This window comes from Abramis brama, assembly GCF_963993115.1.
Source record: "Abramis brama genome assembly, chromosome: 10".
NCBI lineage: Eukaryota > Metazoa > Chordata > Actinopteri > Cypriniformes > Leuciscidae > Abramis > Abramis brama.
Window position 1 is genome coordinate 25,758,096 of NC_139972.1, and position 22,700 is coordinate 25,780,795.

At 38.0% G+C, this 22,700-nt stretch overlaps 1 protein-coding gene across 10 annotated transcripts; it reads right to left on the reverse strand.

The window, feature by feature from the left end:
* Positions 1-344: 344 nt before the first annotated feature.
* mag (myelin associated glycoprotein) lies at positions 345-22,597 on the reverse strand. 10 transcript variants are annotated; one of them, XM_084126210.1, is made up of 13 exons: positions 22,484-22,556; positions 12,456-12,556; positions 10,980-11,128; positions 8,959-9,029; positions 8,370-8,738; positions 7,362-7,658; positions 7,001-7,258; positions 6,576-6,836; positions 5,859-6,167; positions 5,675-5,774; positions 4,055-4,157; positions 2,996-3,049; positions 345-2,664 (listed from the first exon to the last, which is right to left on the reverse strand). In XM_084126210.1, exons 4-13 carry the CDS (start codon positions 8,999-9,001, stop codon positions 2,503-2,505), a joined length of 1,956 nt encoding a protein of 651 aa, XP_083982336.1. In that variant the 5' UTR covers positions 9,002-9,029; positions 10,980-11,128; positions 12,456-12,556; positions 22,484-22,556; the 3' UTR covers positions 345-2,502. The 10 variants fall into 10 exon arrangements, with proteins under 10 accessions (XP_083982336.1, XP_083982339.1, XP_083982340.1 ...); XM_084126213.1 differs by having other exon boundaries at positions 12,456-12,560; positions 22,484-22,541; XM_084126214.1 differs by lacking the exon at positions 22,484-22,556 and adding an exon at positions 17,791-17,922.
* Between the last annotated feature and the right edge of the window lie 103 nt (positions 22,598-22,700).

The following is a 22,700-nucleotide window of genomic DNA, read 5'->3' on the forward strand; positions in this document are numbered from 1 at the left end:
TCCGAAATTGCATACTTCCCTACGATATAGTAGGTGAAAACAGGATGTGACAAGAGTAGTATGTCTGAATTCACAGTACCCATAAAAGAGTAGACAAAAGGTACCTGGATGACCTACTTCTTCCGGCGAGATTCTTAAGTGTGCATATGATGAACACTTTACTGTCCCATGAGGGATACACAGCCTTGGACTCACTGATGGATTATTTAAAAAAAAAAAAAAAAAAAATCTTGATGCCAGTAAAATGCTTTTGGTAAAGCAGTTTCTCCAAGTATTGGCAAACATTAAAATAAAGCGAATAAGCCAATTGTAAATTTTTTCACTTTTAAAGAAGATTGGCAACATTTGTGGCTGGAGACTTTTATTGAATAAAAAGAACGCAAGCAAAGAACATCATGTAAATTATTATTTAAATAACGATTGGAGATTTTCTGTTCTGCATTATTATGTCAATTAGGAAACAACATTACTTTGTTCATTATTATTGCCATCACACAGTCAGATACATACAAATATTCTTTACAACACTCAAAGTGAAATGCGCCCCCAAATCTTTTTGCTTACAAATAAATATCTGCGTATATATCTTCAAACATGGACTGTCTGTTACTAATTGTATATGCACATATAATGTCAATTTGTTGTGTGTGATTTTCTGCAAAATATACACCATTGTTGCACAATGTATGTTCTTGTTGTGCAGTCAAAGCTTCGCAACACAGAACTATATATCATGCAGAGTATTTACATACATTGGTATCCTACCAAGGTGCATTGAATGCTTTATGAATGTAAGATGCAATTAATTTAACATCATAATGACTCATTAATATGTTAGTCAAAATGCATTTCAAGGGCTAATTGCATATACTGACCATTTAACAAACATCTATTGGACACAACCTTACCAGAGGATTACATGATAACATAAAACATTACATTTATTTCAAGCACCTTAGGTAAAGTGATACCTTCCTATATGTTCCAAATGGTGGTTATTTCTTATTCAGTTTCAAAGGATGAGCTTCAATCATCCATTATTAAATATGACTTTCTATTGGTATCAAATGTCAGCTTGACCCTATTGGATTGCAGTGTGTACCGGGGCAGGGATGGCCATCAGGCATGATCATATACTACTTCCTACCAGATTGGCTGAATAATTAAAAGGGTGATTTTGCTCCTCAATTTATTTGGAACATATTTTAAATAAATATATATCTGAATAAAATGGCACAAAATAGTTGGGGCAAACACAATCCAGCAACCATTCAATAAACCAGTTTTGAATTCAGTTACTGGCCTGTTTTCATTTACAAATACAAATAATTAAGATGCAGTATAAACTGAAATGAAAAAACAGTACAAATGTAAGCCAAAATTAAGGAATACTTCACCCAAATCTGAAAATTGTGGTACTTACTCACCTCCATTTTGTTCCAAATTCACATGACTTTATCTTTCTGTGGAACATCAAAGTATATAAAGAATCTTTATGCAGATATTCCATACAATAGTTCAGCCGTCACAAACTCCACAAATGGATGAAAAAACATCATAAAAGGCTCAATTATCCACATTATATTTCACGTTTGAGTCGTGAAAATGGCATCACATTCTTAAGTTTTGGCATAACTGATGTCAATAATGGCTTTAAAAGACTTGGAATATAGCACACAATGGTACTTTTATTACGTTTTTTTGCCTTTTTAATGTTTGACAGATGTAGTCACTATGAACTGTTGTTGTATGGAAATAACTGAATGGAGATTCTTGCAATATGCAGTTGGAATGAAATGAGGGTGAGTGAATTTTCATTTTTTTGGCCGAATTATCCCTTTAACAATCACTTCTGGGTATGTGATAAAAGTATCAATGTACACATAGTCTGGCTATATTTGAGAGTATTAGTCTCTCTGGACAATCCCAGAGTTGGGGATAGTGCTTATTCTATATGTCGAGGCGCACAGAGCACCTCGTTCCCTGATGCTTTGACTTACAGCGGACACAGTGAAAAGGACCACTAGTGACTGAGTCTCTCACGAAACCATACCGATTCCCTTAAGCTTGCTTCAAACTTTGAGAAAGGCTCTACTGTAACTCTTGGGGAAAAGAACCTTCTTTTTGGAAAGTCTTGTCTTTTAAACCAAGAGAATCCTCAAACCTCTCATTTCTAATTGAGAGACAAATATCTGGTATGGTTACAAACAAGAATGGGTATAAATAACCAAAAACAAATAAATATATAAAGAAACTCTATTGTATATTTTACAGGTAAGGAAAAGTGTCATTCCCAGAACCTCAGAGACGTAAGAGAGCTCAAAAACCTCGTAGTCTGACAAAAATAATTGCACATTGTCCGCTAGCTGTTTAAGACCGTTTTCCCCTCAAAAGGCCACATTTAAAATGGGTGAAATTGAAAATTTGTGGGGCGTGGGGAATGATTGGGCTCTAGTGGCCACCGTGTCCCGTTTGGCCGAGGCATCAGGGAAGAATCGCGGTTCATTTGGCCTTAATTTCAGTATAGTCGCTGCCGTCACCATCAGCCCTCCTGAAGCCTCCCTCCCGGTGTCGTCCATGGAGAAACTCTAGGGCGGCGTAATTCAGCTCTTGCCTCTCCATGCCTGCCATTGGGCCCACAGATTGGTAATCACTGTCGTCTCCCTGTGAAGATAAAGTAGGAAAGATATTTAAGCCCAAGTTTTGGGGGAAGAGCAGGAAAATGTTGGTAATGTCAAAATAAAAGTTCCCAACCAGACACTCAAAAGCACTGTTAGCAATTAGATGCTAAACATAATGAGTTAGCACAGCGCATGAACCATTAGCTTCCAGGCAGCAGTGTTAAAAACAGAAATAAATCTGAATTATTTATTGTCGGAATTTGATTTTTTTTTCTCTAAAAAATATTCCATATTATGCTTTTATTGTTGTCTAGTGCCAGTTCATTTCACCTCCACCCATTTGTTTACATGCTCATCTTAAATTTCAGCCTTACCGTGCCTTCCTCTAGGATGGAGTTAAACTTTGAGCCCAGGAGCTCAGTCTTAAGCTATGTTAGGGGAAGAAAAAGAGACAGAGTGCAGAGAAGCAATGAAAGAGGAGAGAATTGAGGTCAGGAAATGCTCTAAGCATAGGCCACACTGGGACTCTCAGTTGTGACGCGCCATCCACACTTGGCTTTTGTAACAGTGGCTATATTCGGAATAGTATACTAGCATACTACCGTTTCTGCACAGTGTATACTGTGCACATTATGCCACTTTTTGTATACACTGACTAAGCAGATGATCTACTATAGTTAATTTGCCAAAATATGCAGCATACAACACAGCACACTGTATCCCACAATGTAATGCCTTTCACTTGAACGTCCATTTCTAGCGTGATTATTAAACTGGTGGTAATTTCAGCCATCTCTTTCTTAATTCAATTTTTGATTGGACTTACAAAAGACAATTTTTTTTAACATTTTAGACAAAATTGGATTACAAATTAAACTATTTATTTACAAGATGATATCTGCATGCATGCAACATAAGGTCATGTGACAATATGTGTTAGCATACGTCTGCTTGAAAAGTCTACTGTTCCATTTGCTATTTTTTTAATAGTAGTATCATGAAGTGTATATACTGTGTAGTAGTATTTAATAAGTAGTTTTCTAGCATACCGTTCTGAACATAGCAGATGATTTTGTCAGGTCTGTGTAACAGTATATAACAAAACTGCACTTTTCCCCTCTTCAAATCATTCTTTAACTTCTTTAATCAAACTTAGTACTGAGTATGTAGCAATCAGCAAAAATGAGTAATTATTTTTAATACGTAGTTCCTGATTGTTTTAAATGTTAATGCTAAGTGTGGAAAGCTAATTACAACTAGAGAAGAGCCAGTATATAATATCATTTGCCACATGTATGCATGGAAAAGACTATAGAATGTTTATTTGATTTTATTGTATTTTTATTGTGTTCGCTTTCATTTCGTATTATCACTGTGTGTGCAAGTACTGTATATGCTGTGTAGGTGATTTATTTATCATTGTGATATCTCACCACTTTTTTCCTGAGACTCTGTTTGTCCTTCTTGACTGCGCTGTAGAACATTGAGGGATTCTCCACTTTAGATCCCACGTCCTGCCCAGGGTTACCATTCTCTCTGAGGGGGGGTGGAGTCAGAGAATCAGACTCTGTCTCACACTCAACCACAATGTAAACTAATTGGCTAGTGGCAACACTTTAAAAGGATAGTTGAGCCCAAAAAAATGTACTTCTATCATAGTTTACTCAACCTCATGAAAAACCTGTATGACTTTCTTTCTTCAGTGGAACACAAACCAAGACATTTTGCACAATGTCTAAGCTGCTTTTTTCAATACAACTGAAATGGATGGAGACTGGGGTTGAGCTTCATTAATGATATGCCACAACTGATGTCAGTGATCATCAGTCATTTAATGAGGTCACACAGTCCGATTGTCACACAGAGCTCGGGAATATGGCCCGAACCCAGAGTACTCCCCCAGATCCCAGGCTAGGATAGGAACTAGCTGAGAGTAATGAGTTGGGGTGGCGGAGGGATGCAGAAAAGACTTGTCAAAAACAAAGGCGAGTCAGCTATATATATAGGCCTCTGATCATACTGATTGGGTAGATAATTTGAACGTGCTCCTCCCGAATGTTGTCAATAAAACATTATGTGTCACGATTCCCCAGTGTCTTTGTTCATGAACTTTTATTTTGATATTATTTTGTCTCGTATAGCCTGTGTTCAGTTCCTGTGTGTTTAGTGCCTGTTTCCTTGGTTGCCATAGTTATTTTTTTGTTTCATTGATTAGTGTCTCACCTGTTCCTCATTCCTCCTCAGTTATTTTCTGTTCTTGGACTTGTGTTACTGTTACATGCTGGTGTTTCTATGAATGGTTCCTGATATTTATAAAATGTGATTTCATAGTCAACCCTCTTTGAATCTGGATTATCAAGTCAAGCCAGTACGTGACATTGCCTGTAGGAAACTTGCAATATAATGCACAAAATCATATAGAATATTTTATGGAATATCTTCTTGTCACTTTCGGAAGTTGACAGTCCTCATTCTTTTTCATTGTATGGAAAAGATCTGTTTAGACACTCAGAATTTTTTTTTTTTTTTTTGTTCCTCTGAAGAAAGAAAACCATACAGTGAGTTAAAAACAATTGTAATTTTTAGGTCAACTATTCCTTTAAGCCTGGGCATCCATTTTAACACAAAGGGGATCATTGCAGCCCCTAAATAAAAATGGCATTTTGCCACAGTGTCAAGTTTGGGATCATTTCATTTTGATATCCAATGGGACATTTTATTTTTTCTTGCAAAATGAGATAGGAGCAGGATGTTTGCTGCAGAGCTCAGCGGTTTTGAGGCTGAAAAGCAATGGCATGGGGCAATTGAACCTGCAATAGTTTTGTTAGTCTGCAGTTTCATGCACAATGTGGCATGTTTACCATCTTACCAAGCAATCAAATTGGATAATCTGTGAGTGGGTTATGGCTTGAAAACCAAATGCCAAAAAAAACAAAACAAAACTGAACATGGATGACTAGGCTTGGGTGTTTTGATACCTACAAACCCCGGTCCCAACCCACAAACTCCACCAAAATGTTCTTCTCCCAGTCTTTCTTGTGAGGGATACTCACTTTTTATTGTTATGACCCACGTATCTCACAGCTGCGATGATGAAGGCGATGACCGCCACACCTCCGATAGTCCCGACTATGACGGCCATCATGTACTTTTCTGAAAGAATGCGTAGAGTTAAATGATGATACCTCAAAATCACATTAATGATTGGACATGTGGTTTCAGTGAAAGTCTACTTACTCTCCTGCTGCAGTTCCAAGCGGATGGTCTCGGTGCCGTATATGTTGCTGATACTGCAGTGCACATGGACAGCGGTATCACCATTGTTTCCCCTTTCACCCTTGTCCTGGAGCTTGATGATGCCCGTGGACGTGTACCCATCCGAGTGCGTGTAGTAGTTGAAACGGTTGTTGGAGTTGTTGATGGTGATGTTGAGGTCAGGTAGGTGGAATTCAATCACAGGCTCAGGGTTTCCTGAGGCAATGCACACACACTGAACGCCCTCACGGACTATAGTGCACTTAGAGTCGTCAAGGAGGACAGGGGCAACTAGGAAAATTGAGAAGAAATTATCAAAAAACACATCTTTCAGTGTTGTATGACTCCAAGTTCGGTCTTGTCCGAACTGAAGTACGAGTCCAAGACCATAGTTTCAGTTTTCATTTGAATTCGGCCTGGATTCTAACTTGAATGATCTGGTCTCGACTAGTCATAGCAAATGCGGTCTTGGACTTGATATGTCCAGACTCAAATACTACAACACTGACATCTATCCTTTACTTGCTCTAAGTTCATCTATGCTCATCTTGCCATCTTAAGGCTTGACCCAAGCTGAACGCAAACCAAAACCAACTTTTCTTTGGAGAAAACATCTTTATAAACTGTCCCTGAGCATAATTACAGTCTACTGGCTCAATGTCTTCACTTAAAACTGGTCAAACTTTTACAGTGACTTACATTCTACTGTAATGTTAAGTGAGCTGCTGGCCCGTCCGTGTTCATTCTCGGCTAGACAGCGGTAGACTCCATTGGCCTGCGGTGTGATCTCGTGCAGCTCAAGCACAGACCCCTCCTCAGCTGTGATGGTGCCCACCAGCACCCCATCCTTCAGCCAGGTCAACGTGGGCATTGGATTACCCCTGCTGGTGCACTGTAGAGAAACTGAAGATCCTTCTAACGCTGTCAGAGATTCATTGATCCATGGCTCCCGTGGAGGAACTTCCAGTTTGAGAGAAAAGAAAGAAGAAAAACGGATTTCCTGATTAATGTTCGGATGGATAATGGAATGCTAGCACACGGCTTATACTGCCATATGACTTATCTGTATCTAAAATCAAGAGATTTATTTTTCAATCCACAGGAGTGCATGAACTTTTACTTACAATTTACTGCCAGATACATGGATGTGTTCATGCTGCCGTAGCCATTGTCACCAACGCAGGTGTAGACACCTTCCTCCTCCGGGGTCAGGTTGTCCAGGGGCAGTGAAGAGTTTGAGGCGGTTTCCGACATCAGCTCTTTGTCTCCAAAATACCAAGTTATCATGGGGACTGGATTACTGTCCACATCACAGTGCAGGACCACCGAGCTTCCCTCCATCACCTCTTGAGACACGTTCACCCACACGGTTCGAGGGGCATCTACAGATTACAGGATAAATCGGTAGATATTGTCTGAGAAAATTATGCATCGGTTTTGATGAAAGTTAAGCAGCTAAATGTTTAACAAAATGGTGGAACTTACACTTGATGTCTAGAGAAATGAGGCGTTCATAGACGAAGGTGGTGTTTGGGTAGTGGACCCGGCAACCCAGCAGCTGGCCGTTGTGCATGGGTTTGGGTGTGAAGGTGAGGGTGCTGGACAGTACAGCAGTGTTGCTCTCCTCAACAGTGTCAGGGGTGAAAACGGGGTCGGGCAGGTAGTCCGTGTACATCCAGTGGATCTCTGGACTCATGTCTGGACAATTGTCTGGGACATAACAGGTCAAGTCCAGGCTTAAGTCACTAACAATCTCCTCTGGAACATCGATGTTGGGCTGATCTAGAACAGGGAGAGACATACAAGTCAATATGAAATCAAAATAGACCTGTTTACTTGATACTTTAATCAAGCCAAATAATAATTTATGTATGGAATTAGCAAATCTGCATTTAGGTCTGGTTCCATTCTTCTATACAACACCCACTTTTAACAGTACAAAGTCTCGTCCTACATTTTTACTCATTAAATATGCTGTTTGATCCAGAAATATATCTTATTACAAAAGTAAAATTGGTTGTGGCTGAAAATGCTGTTTCATGTCGACTTCAAATGCTAGAACAACGTTTCAGTAACCACACTGAAAAAAATGTGTATCTTAATGTAACTTTTCAATAAAATATCTAAAAACCCTTCAAATTAATTTAATAAACTTAAGAAGCAAAAAGTGAAAAAGTCTTACAGTGTAGTAAGACAAAATACACTTATGTTCAATATACCATTTATGAAAACAAGAGATGTCAAAGTCGTCCAAAACAACACTGGACAAAAACATTTTTGTCATCACATGAGGGTGTGTAAATGATCACTAATGTTAAACTTTTGGTTGAACAATTCCTTTAATCTTAATCTTATGCAGTGTTGCTTCTCAAGTAAATTTGCATTGTTTTAAGGATTTGGGGATACTATTACTGGAAGACATAACCTTACATAAAAAGGTATAATTAAATAATGTTTTTTTTTTTTTCTTCATACTCTGGCTTGCATACTTACTCAACACCTGTAGATTTGTGAAGTCAGGAAAAGTGTAGATGTTCGCTCCACCCAGGTCTGCACGGAAGTAATACCTCCCAGAAAGTTCCTCGCCGACATTATTTAACAGCAGTGTGCAGTTTTTTTGTGTCAGGTCGCCCAGTAGCCTGCTCCGTCCCTTATAACTCTCGTGAACAATATCTGTGCGTGACTTATACACCACTGGGGGGAAAAGCTGGGGGTAGGGGTGGCCAAAATACCAGATCCCGTGGACCCCCCTGTAAGGCCTGATACCAGTGGGGTATGTGAATGAACAAGGTATAACCACACAGGAGTTTGTCATGGCTGAAATGTCTCTGGGCATCCACACATTCCACTGAGCACTAACATCTGTCCAGAGAAAGGGAGAAGAGTGCAAGAAATGTAGTTAAAATAATCTAATCTTTTAACACTAATAAAAAAGTATTATTGTATTATTATATCTTTTTTGGGGGGGATGTGTACTATAGTGATAGCATGTTTTTGGACATGCACCATAGTATCTTAACATTAGCAGAACGCACCACAGTAATAGCATGTTTGATTCAGAACATTCAGAACGAGTTCTTACCTTTTAGAAAAAGCAGCAACAGCAGCAGCTCCAAACCCTTCATGGTCTCAGTTTAAATCTGGACCATAAACCTGTTACAAAACCAGCACATGCATCAGCAAGACAAACAGACATCTACTAATACAACTGAGCTTGTAGCGCTCTCATTTTTGTAGTTTCACTCTAAAAAATATTATGAAGAAAATATGCTGTTTAAATCACAAATTTAGGTTGTGTAAGGGTTTTATTTATTTATCTGTTGGCATTTTTATCATTCATAAAACAGAACACATGGGGACAAAAGCGGTGAAGATTCAGGATGACAGAGCCTTCGCATAAAAAAAAAAATAGAAAAATGTGTTGCCTATAAGTTTTATAGAACACAGTTCACAAGTTTTAACTTGTTGTTTTGGCCATATTTCACCCCACAATCAAGAGGGGGGTAAAATAATTTTAGAGAAAATGTCATCCCATTTTTAGGTCAAATAATATATAAGTGTTGTACTGTTTTTAATGTAGGCCTATGCTGATTTAAAAAAATAATAATATATATTTTTTTTTTTTACTGTTATATGTCAGTTTATTTCTTTCTATATTAATTATTATAGTAATAACAATCACCTTTAAGAATAATCAAAAACATAAAAATATGTAGATACAAATATGCAGAATTACATGGAATTTGAAGAATATCCATATTCTATCCATGGAAGAATATGAAAAAGCAAAAAAGTAATGGTCCAACAACTAGGCTTTGTTTTCTTTATGTAAAATATAATATTTGTTACCTTTCTTAAATTTATATAAGGGTGAAATGTGACCAAAACATGTTTATGTGGGATTCGCCCTATAAATAAAGGATAGGGCCTATATTCGGTAGGCTAGGCCTACATTTTTCTACGAATAGTAGCCCATTAACCCAATAGTATCTAGCTCTGTCTTTTGTTACTTTCGATAAGATACAAAGTCTCATGTCTCAAATTTTGTCAATTTTTTCACGAAATTCAAACAATAAATGCTTTTTTGACGCTCTTTGATGTGGCGTGACAGATCACTATAGACACCTCAGTTCAAGCGGCAGCGCGGTGAGTGAGTGAACGCGATCATGCTTTCCTCTTTAATACTAGTTACAGAATAAACATGAATGAACATCTGAAGGTATGTTGAAAGATACAGTACAACTTGCTGAAACGTATTATATCTAGTGTAATCGTGTTTCAACGGCGGAAAGACATCAGTAAAACAACTTGTAAACAACGTAACATTTAGGCTACCTCAGGCAAGTCATTCAGTGTCCACAGCTTGTTAATCAGCAAGAGAAATGAACTCTTTTACTAAATAGATGCACTATATTAGCCTAAATAGCCTATTCATTATATTTTAATGAACCTGTCTTGATTATTTAATGTATATGTGTAATGTATGTTTTAATAAATCTGTCATGAAAAAGGTAATGACAGTCAATGTGTAAATTATTATATTTTAACAACGAATTGGAGTAGAAACATAATTTTATAAATAGATTAAGAAGTTGCAAAATCTGTCTTATATACAATTTACATGTTTGCATACAGTTTTTATGTGAGTATCATTAAAAAATAAATAGCAACTGAATTTAATAGTTATGGGCTAAAAAATGGGCTCTGTTGTTAACTGCATTAAATTAATGTGTAAATAAGGGCTCCCTTTACTATTAGTTTGCAGCGTAAGCAGAGATTGAACATTTTAATTATAATTGAATTTATTTAAAGACAGAGACACAATTTGTTCAGTAGCCTAAACTATTTTGTTTAGTTTTCTCCCTCTTGCTGTACCGAACCGTGACTTCAAAACCGAGGTACGTAGCCTACCGAACTGTCATTTTTGTGTACCTTACACCCCTTATATATATGTGAGTGTGTGTGTGTGTAGATAGATAGATAGATAGATAGATAGATAGAGCCTAGATACACATATATAAAATATTGCTTATTTCTATTTTGTTCACTTAGCCTATGTAATAACTATTTGTGTGTGTTTTCAGGCAACCTTTCGGGCAATACCTTGAACTGCTGGCAGAGTGTGCTGAACCCGCGACCAACTTTAATTCCCCTCTCCCAACGGTGTATCCTACTAGCCGCTGCTGTTCTTCCCTCACAAACAAGGGGGCGTTCTCTCAGAGCACATCAACTCAGCTTCCCTTCTGATTTGTCTTAAAACAACAACAAAAAATGACATCAGTATCAAGAAGCAGCATTATCTCTGCTCTTAACCCACACAGACACACACTCTCACTCACGCACACCGTACAGGGCCGCAGTGTGTGGGAGAGGAGAATTGCTCATTATGAGTGTACGACGTCAGCCCTTACGTGTTTGGCAGGCATACAGACATCACTGTTCATGATATGACACATCATCCATAGCACATTCATCCACGCTTACACAGCGTCACCCAGCTGCCCTTGTTAACTTTATTCACGCACACCACTTGCGTGTCAGCGTTGTGTTTACACACGCGCGTGCATCTCCTCAAGACTTTGGGGCAGACGGAGAGTACAGATGGTGGCTGATAAATGGATTGTTCTTGAAATCTCGAAGATTATTATAAACAGAAGATCCCCCTGATAGCTCACGAGTTTGAGCAGTTATTGAACGAATAAACTTTGTGAGATGAGAGAGGCTCTTAATATGTAAAAACAGTCAAGAATGTTGACAAATGCCCCAAATACAGCCTACATTTACAGTATATTCCTAGAAACTAGTTGCCATCCCTTCACAGTAATTTTTTCAGTAGTAGTTTATTTTAATTAATAGAATAATACAAATAAATACTTTTAAGTAAATATTTGATTAAATGATTAATAGCTGTGGACTGCCACATAATTCCAACCTGGCATGTGAAACACATATAACCATGTCCCTACAGTGTTTTGGACCCCATTGACTTTCAGTGCATGGACAAAAACAGACGATTGAATATTCTTTAAAATTACTTATTTTGTGCTCCACAGAATAAAGATAGACATACAGGTTTGGAATGACATGAGGGTGAGTAAATCATGATATAATTTTCATATTTTTGGGGTGAACTATCCCTTTAAGGCCTGGCTTTTAAAATGACATATTTTACAAAACTTGTAAAAAAAAAAAAAAGATAAAAAAAAAAGGTCTAATATACCCAAAAATATAACCCAGTATTTTATCATAATGAATGTTGAATCTTGTCAATCCTGGCAATATTTTACTGAACATATTGTAACAATTGAAACCCTACAGAAATGTCTCATTAAACAAACATCCCTAGTAGCCTTTTTATTCTTGTTAATCATAACGAATAATTATAGTGACACCAGCTGTTCCAGAAAAACAGAACTAATTTATATGCCCATCACACAAGATCTAAGAGGCAGCAAACTGCTGTTGCTTGGAGCTGAAACCCCTGGTAGCACGCGTTAGAAAGCATGAAGCAATTCCCAAGCCAAACAAACAGACCATTCATACTCCACAAACAAGCCTTGCACCATCCAGGACACTTGCCTCATTCCAGATCCAGATTCCACTCTTGGGCTCTCCTGAAGGGGAAGAACTGGTCTCTCTGCTCCTGGTTCTGGTTCTTCAAAGTCCTCCTGCTCTTCGTCCTTCCTCAGAGGTGCAGGAATGGTGGGAATAGACAAAGAGGGAGGGCAATAGAGATAGACGGATAGGGGAGAGGAGAGGATAGAGACTTTTAGCTATAAGCTGGGCAAATGTGTGCCGTGGGCAGCCTTGAATATGCAGACATTTCCCTCAGTGAATTCTTCTTTTCTAGCCCACATCGTACATTCCTCTCCATGACATCTCTCCTTTCTACCCTGGTCAACCCCTCTTGTTCCAGCCTGTCTGGGTAACACTGTTCCTCGTGGTTTTCAAGTATACTTCTGCTAAGGGTCATGAGTTGGAGGACCCACTGTATCCTGTAAATATGCTGAAATTCATCTTTGATGCATGACTCACCTTATTAACTTAATCTGTGAAATATGTTTGCCTCAATTGTGGTTCATTGTAACTAAATATGAAATCATAATGGACCCTATTTCATTTTTAATGCGTATTCCTTGTCTTATCATGAATGATTCATTAGTGCATGTTATTCCAATAAAAAAAAAAAAAACATCTTTGTAATCTTTCATCAAAATGTAATGGCTTACTCTTCCTCTGAATCAACATCACTTACACACGTTGTTTTAGGAAACTTACATTTATTTATTTTATTTTTTTCTTTGAAAGAAATACTTTTATTCTGCAAGGATGAATTAAATTGACCAAAAATGTTTCAAATTTTTTTCTTTTCCAAATAAATTGTTCTTTTGAACTTTCTATTTATCAAAGAATCCTGAACAAAATGTATCACAATTTCCACAAAAAAAATTAAGCAGTACTGTTTCCACCATTGATAATAATAATAATAGATGTTTTTTGAGCAGCAAATCAGCATATTCAAATGATTTCTGAAGAATCATGTGACACTGAAAACTGGAGTAATGATGCTGAAAATTCAGCTTTGACATCACAGGAATAAATATCATTTTAAAATGTATTAAAATTGAAAACAGGTATTTCTAGTTGGTTTAGGTGTTAAATTACAGGTCAAAGTTAAAGGAGCCCACCTCCGACTTCTCTATAGCATTCTGGACTCTATTTGTTGCATGGGATTCTTCAACAGTGGATGTCTGGGATTTTTTGGTCATAGAATTTGTTAGCTAAATTTTGTTTGTCAATACTGTAAATCAAAATACTATTTATGATGGACAGTTGTCATAGGGACTCCCATAGTTAATGGAAGGGGGTGTGTGGAATAAATACACAACAGGGAGCCTGTGTGAAATCAAGACGTACGACATGCCACAGCACCCCACACACATGCTATGACACGCGCACCGTAACGCACCACCTTCCCACCAACATACACAAAAGAATAGTGTAGCACATGCCAACACACTCATCGCAATGTGTGCATTACATCATTAAAGCTGCTAAATGACCTTTCTATTTTTCTGCATCCTTCACTCAATGTAAAGTTTGTGTTTGAGTGTCTTTGTGTAAGAGAGTGAGCAATCCATCTAATAGTAAAGAGAAGTATTTATCCAAAAACAATGTGATACTGGAACCATGCTGTACTGTCTCGTACTTCTAATGGGCTGCTTAAGTGGGTGTCGGAAACGGCTATCAGCCAATGCAGCTTAGACAAAAAAAAAGGAAATCCTGTAGTTTTCCTCATTCAGAATGACTATACACAAAAATATTAATAATAATAATGTGTTCCTTGATTTCATTGTGCGACAGTCAATCGCTGTTTGAATGAGAAGTGCCGAAAACGGTATACCTGTCGCGCAATTATCCGTGACTTCCTAGCTAGCAAATTTGCGTTAAAAAGACGTCTAATAGCGTCCAAACACAAACCTGACATGCCACATGTCTAACATGTGGCTAAAACAAGGCAAAATTTGGGCTGTCAGTTCAAATTTAATAGACGTTTAACCATAGCCTATGAACAGACTACAATAGTTAACTGAGACGGCTATTGTTTGCTGGGATCACTTATAAAACAGATTTTTTCGGTGTAAAAATAGATAAATCTAAAATGAATGTTTACGAGCAAACATGTTGAAGATTAACCAATGGGGTGTTGATTTATTAAATGATAAGCCATTTTTCTCAGAAAAGCAGTTCAGCATAGTGAAGCCTCTCCTTCATTGACATCCATAAAAAACAGCCTCTTGTCTCCTCCCCTGTGTACCGCACTGTTAGCAGGCGCTACAATTTTTTTGCTAACCTTGGAGGCTTGTATATAATATACAGAGAAGAAACCCATCTCTGGAACATTTAAAGGTGCATTCAGTATATTGCATTGTGTAATATGAACTGGAAACTGACACCTAGTGGTGTGGATGTAGCACTAGGCAAAAGCAAATGTTTTTCTGATGCCAGAATGGGTCATTTTTATTATAAACACTTTTTGTAATACTGGTTGAAACTCTCTTCACTTTTCTGTTAGCTTCAATCCGAATATGTTGTCCTAACAACATACCTCCACGCACCAGATCTTGCAGACATCACACGTCATCAAGGCTATACAGAGTTGTAGACAGACCTCAGTCACCGAACGCCACAGACAAAACAGCAGCAGCCTTTTACAGTTCCTCCTGAACCAAAACAATTATGCTGCATTCTCGCCACGTCATAACCATAACTACGAGATGGCAACCCGTGACGTTCTACCCCGAGCTGTACAGATTTATGCCTTTCTATGCCAACACTATCAACACTGAAATGAATCTGCAGCAGTCTGTTGATACAAGTAAGAGCTCTGTAAGTTATTTACATTCATTATTATTGTAATGTGCTTTCTCGTCTCGTGACGCTTTGCAGACTCTGCTGTGTGTTCATGTGTTTTGAAGGAGGCGTGACTTTGGAGACGCTCTGAAGGGAGGGTGGGATCTCGTGCTTTCAAAGCTAGCTTGCTAACCTCTCCGAAATTGCCTACCCTAGCTTTAAATTATTCCACAACCAAAAGAGTCCAAAAACAGGGAGGTTACAGAAGTAAAGCAAATATTATTCAGCAGGTCATGTGATCTCAAAATGGCCGCCCCCATGAGGCAACCTACTCCATGTAAAATGAAACTCTACTGATTTGACTGGAGGCTTTATCAAATCATTTTAAACATTGGTAATATATAAACAATTAAGTGCAATTAATTTATGTTTAAATTAGGGAAAATTACTGACTGCACCTTGAAACTTTGCTATGTTAGAGCACATCTTTCAATCGGTTCTGTATAAATGTGCACCTTGTGCTATAGATCTCTTCAGAACAGGTCTGTTCACAGCATGCTTTGCTGTCCGCCTGTGACGCGCCCTGCGTCCATACGCCTGGGCACCCTCTAAATTTACCAGAGGAGCAGATGGTGGTAAAAAAACACGACTGCTGGCCCTCCCACACTGTTTGCTGTATAAGCGACTAAGACTGAGAGTGTTTATGAATGTGCACTTAGTAGGGCATATTATCCGCAGCTTGTATAATTTCGGTAGGAGGGATTACAAATGGCTGTGACTCAAAATACACAGCATACAAAGATAAAACTATCAGCATCATCAGCATGGAGTAACAACTTTGGGGTGATTAATAAATCCCAAATGTTGGCAAATCTCAGAACAGAACTCACACAGCTTGTAAATTAGCAAGGCAATAATGGATAAACGGCTAATGTGAGCAGCAATCCATCAATGAGTCAGACTGTAAACATCGCTCAGATTCAAAATGATCTGATCCGGGCATGTGTAAAGTTTCATGAAGCAGCCCACCCACAACCGGGACCCACAAGAACGCTGCCAGGACGGTGGATTCTAATTGTCAAAATGTCGAATCAAAAGTGTGAAACAATATCCTGTTGCGTTATTACATTTCTCTGAATCAGTCAGAATTGCTCCAAATCCACAGAATATACAAAAATGGGAAGATCATCTATTCAAGAATAGAGAAATATGCATTTAATTTATAATGTTTATATATATTTATTAATAATAATAATATATTTATTATTACTTTTTGTTTTATTTTAAAATGTACTAAAACTATACTATCCCAAACCTAAAAATGTTCTATAAATATATATATATATACATTATATATATACACACACACACATATTCTATTAACTAAGTTAATAGAAGAATATATTAAGATGTACTCTTGCACATATGAACATAACAATTATGCTTTCTAGGCTGAAATATTCCACAGCCTGCTACATTCATCATTCCATAGGGGCAGATGGCGGTCTCAGTAGTCTACCTTCACTACATAGCAGCTTCCTGTCCACATTTCAGACTGTGAAGACAGAGGCCGGGTCCAATTTAGTAAAGCTAGGCCCGTCCCACCCTCTAGGGGGAGAATCCATGCGAATCCACTGAAGTTACTCCTCATTTTTCAAACCGTTTTTGATTCCCTGTGCCAAATTACTCAGTACCCAGAAAATCTGTTCGGAACAACTGGATGATAGAGAGGGTTTAAAACTGTATAGAATTGATTATTGAGCTATGAAGCATGAAACTATGCAACAGGCTTTACTCAGAACAATGCCTAATGGGAGCATCTTGAACTGCTTGGTGTTCCCATGATTTCATTATTTGGGGGTCATTGGCATCAAAAAGTTGACCAATAGCTTACTGATGGGCCTCTCCATAAAAATGCCCCATGTTGCAATGACCCTGTTAACAATAACTGCACGCAACACTAACCAAAATTCAGCTCTGCTAAAATGATCAGCGCCAATGATTACAAACAAATGCTGCTGTTCTATAGCTTCAAAATGTTTATGAGTAATCCGGAACAGATCCAGCATCACGCCACTCTCTGCTGCTAACCTAAAGTGGGATGTGATGAAGCCCCACAATGTTGTTCCAGTGAGTGATTGAGGAGTTTGGCAGGAGTATGTTGGCACTGCATGACACATATCCATGCATGGCTGAACCACCATTCCCTTCCCTTCTGTACCTGAACATCTCTCTCTCTCTCTTTAAATCCTTTTCTTTTTTATCTCATTCTCGTGACAATGTCTTTGAAATATTCTCAGTCCAATTCATTTACTGACAACAACGGCATGAAAAACACATTTAGTTACTTAACTAACAACTAACAGCAGCAACGATCAGCCTCGATTTACACTCTAGTTTTCTTATACATCCAATACACTCTTATAAACTTATCTTTGCAGCCAAACACATTTTGAAATATATAAAAGTATAAAAAGCCCTAATGTAACCCTTAATGTAATTAATCAATAAACATGGCATTAAAAATGACCTAATCCATATAAAATGCATTAAGACTCACCAGTCACAAGGTTCCAGACCTCCTCGGCTGGAATCGAGCATTAATCAGCAGAGAAAAACCGTAGCATGACAAACACTCACAATGACATGCACACATACGGATGGAGGCCTCTCTTGCCACCTTCTGTACCAGGCGGGGCGGGCAGGAGGAGGAGGTGGGCTCGTTTCTCTCCTCCTTTCAACTCCTCCGTTCTATATGAAAATGTCAGAGGCTCAGAGCAGGGAGCATTGTTCCATCCACTCAGGCCATTCATAAACAGACACCCACTCTACTCAACCCACAATGCACTGCACTGTTCCTCCCGACCCAGAGCACATGGATGTGGCAGCGCTCAGAACTTAGGTCAATCCAACCAAGAATCAAGATGCCCCCGCACACTAGTATGCATCATTTACACTGGGTGACATGAGAGGAATGCAAGCATTTTCATTAGACAGCTGCATGGAGTGAGAGAACAGAAAAAAGAAAAAAAAAGAGAGAGAGCAAGAGAAAATGCCCTTAAAAATAATAAAGGTTCTTCAGAGGTTATTTTGAAGCACATTATGTTCAACAAAAAGCTCTATTCTTATTGAGAATCGTTTTTCGCTTTTCATTTAGCATGGACACAGAAAACCGATTTTACAACAAAGTTATAGAAGAACAAAGTTTTTCAGGTTCTTTATTTGCATCTGTTTCCATGAAGAATCTTTATAACATCCACACTCTTAAAATGAAAGATTCTTTAATGGCATCGATGGTTCCATGAAGAACACTGTAAAAAAGTAAAAAAAGTTACTGCCTTAAATTTTTAAGTACAATCAACTTGGATGTTTAAGTAATTTCAACTTAAATTACATTAACTTTAAAAAATTAACTGAATCTTGTATAACTTATAACTTATTTTGATGAGTTAAAGCAATGTAAAAGCATCCATGCAACCTTTCCATTGCACAAGGGGTGCTTCAGATTATTGTTCTCGATAAGAAGTGAAGAACCAACTTTAAAGAGTTCATTGGATGTTCTTGAGCTATTCTAATTAACATATTGGCTTATAAGTTCTTTAAAGCAACAGTGCATAGATGGTTTTCTAAAGAACTGGAAAATTAAAAGTTCTTTGTGGAATTTCAAAGATTTTTCAATGGAATCTGGCTTTACAAATTTCTTAGTTCTAACAGGAACCTTGATTTTTAAGAGTGTGTGGGACACAAAGACGTCTCTATGCCAAAACACTAACCACTGCACATCACCAAAAATCTTGAAAAAAAGAAATGTAAAATCTAACATAACAGAAACAAACACAACTGAGGTGCCACTAAGGGCTAAGACATAAAGACCTGTCTAGTTGTCATTTCCAAACAAAGTGATTAAATTAACAGCATTGTCTTGATGAAAACACACTGTTCCTCTTTTTCCAGTTATAACACTCCGCACCAGAGAAATAAGTCAATCAGCATAGACGTAAATGCTCCAGAGCCTCAACAAACACTACACGGACACACTCCTGCCCCTTGTGCTTCTGTACATAGTGCCTATTGTTTAGTCCGTCCCGGGGAGAGAACAGAACGGCCAGGCTGGAGCCTGACACCACACAACACAACACAGGGAAGTCGATGCGCACAGCTAATTGTCTAAAAAATCACAACAATCACCCATTGACACTTCCCATTTCACTGCCTTTCTCTCGTGGATGTTACAGTCATAATTAAGCACTAATGTATGGGAGGCTGTACTGTACTGTCGGTAGTCACGATTAACAGGCGTAAGCTTGAACACACAACGGCGGTTACTGCATAATCATATTTAAATATAAAAAATAACATAAAAAATATATTTTATTATTAAATCAAGCAACATCCTCCTGCTAGAACCTCAACAGGGGGTTACTACTAATTTTATTAAAGAATATTACATTAAATGTAATATTAAATTAATTAAGTCAAGCAGCTAAACATTTAATTGTTTAATTAATTTATTCATTAAATTATTATATAAAAAGTATAAATAAAATGTTTACATTAATATAGGCTATAGGCTATACAATATATATATATATACAGTGAAATGCATTTTTATATTAATAAACATTTTTATATGGTAGCCTATAGATAGATATAGATATCTATTCATTATATACCTATAACATTATTAATATTAATACGCATTAAAGCGTTGTAGATCCATCCCACTGACCCTGCCTATACAACCACCGCCTCTCTTCTCAACAGGGTGCTCTTATACCCACATGAGTCAGGCTTTTCCCCATTACTGCTGCATCTATGATCATACTCCACTATACCAGTCACACACACACACCGGCCTACAGCAGGCCTCTGGTTCGACCCATGAGGTCAGCGTGCCTGGAGGACTGAGCTCTTGCCCCGCTGTAGATATGGGGTGAGGGCGCTCAGCGCTAGGACAAAAAAGGATCCATTGTCCTCCTTTTGTCTTTGGGAAGACAGACAGTATAGATGGTTTGTGGCACAACGGAAAGGTATGAGGAGAACGGGACACGAGGAGTCATGGAACAGGGTGACTCTGATGGTAATTAATGACTCCTGTCTGAAACAGGGTCAGAATAACAGACCTAAAACCACTGTCCAGCAAAGACAAGGACGGCAGATAAAGATGAGTATTTTTTTACTAGGATCAACAGAGAAAAAACACAGCAGGAAATAATGACTATACTGTTGAGTAACAGCCAGACTGTCATAATCTGCATCTTTTCAACAGAGAAAAAAAAAAACAGTCTGTTGACAACCAAGACTGGTCTAAAATGAATAAAAATAGATGCATTTTGTAACATTATTCCATGTAATTATTCACAATGCTCATTGTGGATAAGCGCAGTGACTCGAAACATATTTAAGCCACACTTTAAAAAAAGATGTCATTGCATGAGATAAAATATATCAAACCAAGTGTCACTTTTAGCCAAAAGGTAAGATTTTAGTGGATTTATGGGCCAAAAGCTGAAAAATGCTGCCTTCGGAAGATGCATTCCAAAGCAGGAAGGCATCAAGGCCCGTCCGAATCCAATGTTAGCTTCACTTCCTGTCTCCTGAGATACAAAGTCATTGTCTGATTGGGCAACAACAAGTCAGCTGCCTAAGAAGTTTTTGGACGCAGCTACCTGTCAACACTCCCGTTTTCCCCGGGAGTCTCCCGTATTTCACACCCATCTCCCGCCCCCTCCCGTTTTGTTATTTCTCCCGTGAAACCCCCGTAATTTGTATGGCCCAAACGTCGTTATATGAATAATCAACCCGTTCCAAGGTTGTCCAGTTGCCAGATCTTGTATGAAACCCACCCTACTCGCACAATCAACACATCATACAAATTTCAACCCATTTGTGAGCTCAACCAGGCAAGCTACAACCCAGTTGTGCCGTCGATATCTGCGCAGATAGTAGACGCGGGAAGTTGAATAAGCGTTACTGGTAGAAATGGGAAAAGACTCAGTGGTAAGTAAATATTTAACGCAATTAACGCAGCATCCCTTTTTTTCCTGTCATCCTTTGGCTGCATGGTGTTACATTAGGCCTACCTTATTTTAGAAATCTGTTTTTCTGTATATTGATTTGTTGTGTATTGTTAAGATGAATTTTTCTATGATTTGGCGATGGGGTGTGTAATGTATAGATGACATGAAACCACATGAGGTTGAACTGAAACCCCCCCCCAGGTCTCCCGTATTTTGGTACCCAAATGTTGACAGGTATGCCATGAAGTCAGTTCTCCTCACATTCACACAGGTGTCCCAACCAGCAGAGTAACCATGTAGAGAATCACATCAATAATGAACATTAATGTTTGACAACCAAGAAGTGTCACAATACTTCCTTTTGAAAAGTAAGATCTTTAATTTGATAATTTAAAACCCTAACAAACTTATTTTTGTTAGATGTTTTTCTTGGCATTTGGTAAGAAATGTTGTTATATACTACAATGACAAGTCTGAGTTTAGCATCAAAATATGTTTTGGGACTACTTTAAAAATGACCAAAGCAAATGCTGTTTAATAAAGTGTAATTTACTGAACTGAAGTGCACAAACAAACACACTAACTAGAAACTGCCAACCAGGCAGCTGGCACTGATAATAGGTCATACAGTTAATATTGTGCACTTGGACAAGTGCAAATGCCAGATAACAGCACACTTCACATCTCCAAAAACTATAGGACATTCATCCACAGTGGGGTTTGATTCACTGGCACGTAACCAAGAGAGGAACTGGCCAACATAATAATCACTCTAGAGAAAATAAATAATTTTGTTAGGCATTGACTTGAGTTGTATGACCAAAAACAATGCATTTCACTGGTTAGGATGCATGATTACTTCTGCCTTGGCTATCTCTAGTGCCATATGTCTACAGTGCCATCACATTTTATGCTGTGATATACTGTACAGCAACAATAACCAAACAACTGAGAAGCTTTAGTGTTAAAAAAGTTAAATGATAAAGTAATAATAGGTGTTTATCACTTATTTGCCTATAAAACTACTTGCACACAATATAAAATAAAAAAAAAGTCTGATAAATATTTATTAATAGAATAAAAAAATTAAAAAGTTAAATTAGAAATAAAATAAAATCTAAATTAAATGTTCACTCAAAATAAATAGACTTTCCAAATAAACATTTCTTAACCTCACGTATGTGTCGCCTGGCATATCATGCATGGTTGCTGGCTTATAAAGATCAGACTTACCTTATCAGACGGTCTTCACTGTAAACAGGCAGACAGAATGCCGATGAACTCGAGCAATTCCCGTCTCTTTTCCAATTGCATCTCAATCCCTCCCACCCTGCCTCTCTCTCTCTCTCTCTCTCTCTCTCTCTCTCTACCACCCCTCACTATCTGGTGGCATGTGCCATTGACACATGATTGTTATTGTGGTTTTACATTAGCACTCTGATTAGTAATG

What these genes read in the sequence shown, in the direction of transcription:
- mag (XM_084126210.1), bottom strand. Translation starts at nt 9,001, where the DNA reads ATGAAGGGTTTGGAGCTGCTGCTGTTGCTGCTTTTTCTAAAAG. An exon ending in ACTTAACATTACAGTAGAAT is followed by an intron (nt 6,168 to 6,575) that starts GTAAGTCACTGT and finishes CAATTTTCCTAG; the next exon opens with TTGCCCCTGTCCTCCTTGAC. An exon ending in CCATCCTAGAGGAAGGCACG is followed by an intron (nt 2,665 to 2,995) that starts GTAAGGCTGAAA and finishes TTATCTTCACAG; the next exon opens with GGAGACGACAGTGATTACCA.